This window comes from Melanerpes formicivorus, unplaced genomic scaffold, assembly GCF_026170545.1.
Source record: "Melanerpes formicivorus ecotype bairdi unplaced genomic scaffold, bMelFor1.0.p_v2 SCAF_31, whole genome shotgun sequence".
Classification (NCBI taxonomy): Eukaryota; Metazoa; Chordata; class Aves; order Piciformes; family Picidae; genus Melanerpes; species Melanerpes formicivorus.
This window is the reverse complement of record NW_027142383.1, coordinates 9361273-9367367: the sequence shown is the minus strand read 5'-3', so window position 1 is coordinate 9367367 and position 6095 is coordinate 9361273. Positions and strand designations below refer to the sequence as shown.

The 6095-nt window shown below is 48.4% G+C and overlaps 2 protein-coding genes across 2 annotated transcripts in view; both read left to right on the top strand.

Moving 5' to 3' along the window:
• The first annotated feature begins 139 nt into the window (after positions 1–139).
• On the top strand, positions 140–5861 carry LOC137449632 (endogenous retrovirus group K member 113 Gag polyprotein-like). The gene is made up of 2 exons (XM_068155343.1): positions 140–4471; positions 5851–5861. The coding sequence occupies exon 1, from the start codon at positions 171–173 to the stop codon at positions 1287–1289; it is 1119 nt and encodes a 372-aa protein (XP_068011444.1). The 5' UTR covers positions 140–170; the 3' UTR covers positions 1290–4471; positions 5851–5861.
• IAH1 (isoamyl acetate hydrolyzing esterase 1 (putative)) overlaps positions 2582–6095 on the top strand; it is a 48489-nt gene continuing 44975 nt past the window's right edge. The window contains 2 exon segments of the mRNA XM_068155366.1: positions 2582–2595; positions 4428–4812. Coding sequence (XP_068011467.1) covers positions 2582–2595; positions 4428–4812 — 399 coding nt within the window.

Below are 6095 nucleotides of genomic sequence, written 5' to 3'. Positions count from 1 at the left end.
CTATATAAGCTGCTTGTTCTGTACCAATAAACGATTCCTGCCTCACCAACATGGGAGTCAGTGCATGCTTTCCGAAAAAATGGTGCCCGTATCGGGAATTTCAGTGAGGTCTTTCTCCAGACTCACCCTCGGATTGCACCCCCAGTGAGCCGAACGGGAGAAGTGAGCAAATGACGCGTCCATCCTCTACACTTGCAGGTCAGGTACGGGGACTGCGGCCGGGGAAGAATATGGGCCAGGGAGCCACGAGATCACAGCAATTGCACCATGATGTGCTTATGCGAATTATCAAAGAGCAAGGGTACAGACTGAGCTCTCAAAAACTTACCCTTCTTTTGCTGTGGATAAATCGCAATTGCCCCTGGTATCCTGAATCGGGGACATACGAATTAACAGAGTGGAACAGGGTGGGAGAGACCCTCTCAGAAGCACAAAAATCCGGGGATGATTTTTCACCGGATATGTTAATAACGTGGCGCATACTATGGCTGGCGCTGACCACGCTAATGAGTAAACCTAACAGCACTTCACCCTCGGGGACTCTAAACACTCCCATTACCCGTGCGGGCCCTCAGAAGCAGGATGAGCTTCCTACAAACAACACAACACAGACAGAAACAAGCGGTCTGGCCGCAGGGCACACGGGAGAGGAAAGAATAGGCACTGATGACCGGCTAACGGGAGCACGGTCACAAAAGCTCCTAGTTCAACAGCGAAAGAGGCCGTTTGACGTGCCCCTTAAGAAGTCTAAGACACTGCCTGATGCAAACACAAAATACGGGGACAGCGGCTCTGAGTCAGACCCAGAGCCGCATGATCCTTTCGATCAGGGCTCCACCGCTACAGAAAAGGAGCCAGGTTTATATCCACAGGTACCTCCACTTAAGGCAGCCGTCGCAGCTACAGAAGAAGCAAATCCTCAAGCGGAGCAGAAGAAACAAAGAAAACCAGATGCAAAGTTAAAACCACCAACTCAAGTAACTGATGAAAAACTAATTTCTTTTGATTCTGACAGCTCTGTTACTCAAGAATCGCTCGACAAATCAAACCAGCCACTTTTCCACCCCAAAGCACCAAGTTTATCTTCCTCTCTTCCCTTAAATACCACTACTGAAGTTCTCAACTCTGTTCCCTTTCCTTTTCCAGCAGGTTTTTACCCTCAGCCTCATTCGGTTCCTATACCCCAGCAGGCGGGGGCTTTCTCTACCCCCCCGCCACCTTATGGAGGTGTTTGTGTACCTCCTGTGTTGTGCGAGAGGCCAATGATGAACCATACATACAGTTCATAGACAGGCTGCAGAGGGCGGTGGAACGTCAAGTCGACCTGCCTGAAGCATCTGACGCGTTAATTAAACAATTAGCTGTAGAAAATGCAAATAGCGACTGCCGACGTATATTAGAAACTCTTAGATCCACAAATAAGCAAGCATCACTGTCTGATTTTATCAAGGCCTGTGCCCACGTGGGGTCAGAAAGGTACAAAGCTGAAATGCAGGCAGAGTTATTGGCTTCGGCATTAGCACAACAATTGACCGTTGGTCGCGCTCAAGTGAGATGCTTTAACTGTGGACAAGAAGGGCATTTCAGGCGCGATTGTCCCGGACCTAATAATGAAGTAAAAAGACCGAACAAGGTGTGCCCTAAGTGTAGCAAGGGCTTTCACTGGGCGAGTCAGTGCCGCTCACGATTTAACGTTTCGAGAAGAGAAGTTGATCAATCGGGAAACGGGGTGAGGGGCGCGAGACCCGGTGCCCCCAAAACGAACAGGGTCCATTATGCAGAAATACCAGACCTGATGGGTCTGGAGCCGATCTCTTCAGGGCAACAGGAGGGAGAGCTGGATTGGACATGTGCAATGCTGAACCAATAAGTCTGACAGATGTGTCTGTATCAATGGTAACATCTAATGTGAACGGGCCTTTAACGCTAGGAACTCATGCTTTGTTAATAGGTCGATCATCCACAACAAAAATGGGTTTATTTGTTCTCCCAGGATTGATAGACAAGGATTACAAAGGCAATATAAAAATCATGCTCTGGACACCCTCCCCACCATGTTACGTTCCACAGGGGGAGCGGATTGCCCAACTAATACCTTTGCCTGATTTGTCCTCTGGAATTCAGCCACTTAAAGAAAACAGGGGAGGAGGTATGGGTAGCTCAGGCTGTCCAAAAATTTTATGGATGCAAGCAATTAAGGATGATCGACCTATGCTGAATGTCTGTATAATGGGAAGGCCCTTTACAGGTCTCATTGACACTGGAGCAGATATTACTATCATACGAATTCAGGAATGGCCAGATGATTGGGAATTGTCAGAACCGTTAGCTACCATAGAAGGAATAGGTGGAACCCAAATTCCATATCAGTCAAAAAACCCACTGAAAATAGTGGGACCCGATGGAAAGATTGGTAATATAAGACCCTTTGTTTTACAAACTTCTTGTAACCTTTGGGGAAGGGATCTCTTGAAACAATGGGGCCTCACACTGTCGACAAATTTCTGATAAGGGCCATTGAAAAGAATCAGCCTCGCCTTAAACTGACATGGCTAACATCACAGCCTGTCTGGGTTGATCAATGGCCCTTAACGGGTGAGAGGCTGAAACAAGCAAACATCTTGGTAAAGGAACAGTTAGCGGCAGGTCATATCAGACCATCCACAAGCCCCTGGAATACACCAATATTTGTAATACCAAAAAAATCTGGGAAATGGCGATTGCTTCAGGATCTTAGAGCAGTCAATGCTGTAATAGAAAATATGGGGTCATTACAGCTAGGGGTACCTAATCCTGTGGCAATTCCAGATCATTGTCCATGCTATGTAATAGACTTAAAAGACTACTTTTTTACTATTTATCTCCATCCAGATGATTGTAAACACTTTGCCTTTTCAGTTCCCACGGTTAATTGTCAGGGTCCCATAGAAAGATATGAATGGGTTGTCTTGCCACAAGGGATGAAAAACAGTCCAACTATTTGTCAGTTTGTTGTGGGGTCAGCATTGAAACCTGTGAGAAATGCTGTGGTGGGTTAATGCCTTTTTCTGAAAACAACAAAACAAAGCAGGGTGGAGGGCTTGCGGGTACTTTACACTCCCTGAAGGGCGTTTCCCCCCTGGGAAAGCTGAGTCTGTTCCACTCCCCTCTCCCTGCCCAGCTAGGGTATAAAAAGCAGGACCTCATAGCTGTTGGATCTCCTTTTTGGCTCCTGCCTCTGCTGGATGAGAGCTACTGCAGCTGCCCTCCTGATCCTCAGCCATGTGGCTGGACCTGATCCTTTTCCCTGCTACCTCTGCACCTCCTCAGAGAAAGACTGGTTTTGTATTATTATTTTCTGTCCCCCTCCCATCCATTCTTGTTCCTTGCCCTTGTGAACCTTTTTTTTTCCCTGTTATTGTTATATATATAATTTGAAGAAAAAATTATTTGCCTCTCTACTTCCAAGCTGACTCCAGGTTGTTGCTTAGTGGATTTGCTCCTTACCTTTTTTTTTTCCCCTCCTCTCCCTGTTTGGAGGGAAGAGGTGGGGGGGGAGTGGGGAAGAGATTCTCAGCCTTTTCCCCATCTGGGCTTTTAACTCTCAGTTAAGGCTCAAACCACTACAATTTTTGGCGCCTCCAACATGGGGCTTGGAAATTAATCCTGTATTGGGAAAGCAATACTTTTTTCTGAAAAAGGAGCTAGAAGTAGAAATGGCAATTTTAAAGAACCTGATGGTCCAAGCCTTTGCATGGGCTTTTGGCTGGATCTTTTGGACCCACATCTACAAATTCGTAACTTACCACTTGGTGTGGTTAATGATAGAGATGCTGATCAAGTGGATAAAAACTTTACCAATTAAGTTAGGCATGTATCTCTTGAATTCATTGAATTTCACTGTCAGTGGTAACTTTTCTAACAGGAAACTTTCCTGAAGCAAGTTATGAAACCAATGGTGTAGATAAAAGTGCCTGTGATGGAAAATTGCTCTACGTTGCAATATGCTCCATATGCCTAAATGTAATCCTTATAGTGGCATTTGCTGGGACCGTGTTGGGTGGAGGACTAGCTAACCCATTAAGAGCTGTTTGGAGGGTGATAACACACTCCTTTGTGCTCTTTAATGACTGGGGGCGTGTCTGCTGTGGGCATTATAAGCACTCTGTAGACACAAAGAGGGAGGGGTCGGGTTGTAATGACTGTGCCAGCTCTCAGCCTGAGCCCCAGGCACAAGGGTTTGCCCCACCACCAGCAGTTCCACAGTTGACCCCTGATGCTCCTGCCAATGCAGTCTCTCTAGCACCGGTCACCACACGCAAGAAAAGAAATCAAAAATCATCGCCAAGCACGGATGGTGAGGAAGGACTCTCAGCAGGCCCCAGCACCTCACAGATGTGAGATGAAGATGATTCCGACCAGGAAATAACTGTTACATCGCTGCCCAGAAAGGAACTAAGGCAAACTCGTCTGGACTACGCAAGGAAAGAGGGTGAGCCAATACTAAACTGGGCCCTGAGATGCTGGGACGAGGGGGTGGACACAGTGGACCTAGATAAGAAGGAGGCGAAGCTTTTAGGCTCCCTGACTCGTGATGCTGGTCTGGACAAAGAGTTAGCCAAACTTGATGGAATACACACTCTCTGGGCCTGGATCCTCAATGCCATCATGAGCCGGTACCGCTCAAGAGATGACCTGCCCTGGGCCCCAGTTAGATGGACAACTATGGAACAGGGCATTCGGTATCTGAAGCAGATGGCCGTGGTGGAAATAATTTGTGGGGATGGCCAGCTCCCTTTGGACCCAGATGAGGTGCCCATGAGACGGCCCTTCGTAAAGAAACTCACCCAGGGTGCTCCTCAGAAATATGCTCACACATTAGGGGGGATACTCTTGACTGGACAGGATGGAAGTCCTAAAACTGTCTGTGAGTTTGCCAATGATTTAAGGGAATATGAGGACAGCGTAAATCAGAAACCCCTGATCTCAGCCATAGAAACTATGGCTAAAGACATTGTCAAAGAGATCAAGACCTCCATGTCTGAACTGAAAAAGGGGAGCGATGCCTCCTTTTCCTCTTCTCCTTCAGAATGGGTCCAGGTTTCAGCAATCAGGAACAGGTGACCTTCCCCTAGGAGATCACCCCAAGCCAATCGGGGAATGTCAAGGGGGTCTCTGTGGAGGTTCCTCTGTGACCATGGAGAGGACATGGACACCTGGCATGGCCAACCCACCTCTGCCCTCTGGAACAGGGTGCGGGAACTGCAAGGTGGGCACCACGGGGATAACTCATCCAGGAGAAGAGCTGCCCCAGTTTCCCGGAGTGGTCCCTCTCGCTCAAGAGACCCTTCCCCTAGTAACACAGGACCCTGTGACAAGTGTGGGCATCGCTGCCAGCATTAGAGGTGCCCTACCTCCAGCCAGGTGGAGGCCAGGGACAACAGAGTATACTGGGATGTGTACGTGAAATGGCCTGGCACTTCAGAAGCCCTGAAGTACCGAGCTCTGGTGGACACAGTGGCCCAATGCACCCTGATACCATCGGGGTACAAAGGGGCTGAGCCCATAAGCATTCAAGGAGTCACAGGAGGCTCACAAGACTTGCCTGTACTGCAAGCTGAGATAAGCTTGACCAGGAATGAATGGGGAAAGCACAACATAGCGACTGGTCCAGATGCACCTTGCATTCTTGGCATTGACTTTCTGTGGGAGGGATGCTTCAAGGACCCTAGGGCCTGAATGAAGTGACTCCTCCGATCAGCGCTGCCGTGCTGGACATGCTGGAGCTCCAGTACGAGCTGGAATCAAAGGCAGCCAAGTGGTATGCCACAATTGACATTGCTAATGCCTTTTTCTCCATTCCCATTGCAGAAGAATGCCGGCCACAGTTTGCTTTCACCTGGAGGGGAGTACAGTATCAATGGAATCGGTTGCCTCAGGGCTGGGTCCATAGCTCAACCATCTGCCATGAGGTGATCCAGACTGCCTTGGAGAAAGGTGGAGCTCCTGAGCATCTGCAGTTCATCGATGACATCATTGTATGGGGTGAGACAGCAGAGGAAGTTTACCAGAAGGGTAAGAGGATAACTGACATCCTGCTGGAGGCTGGCTTTGCC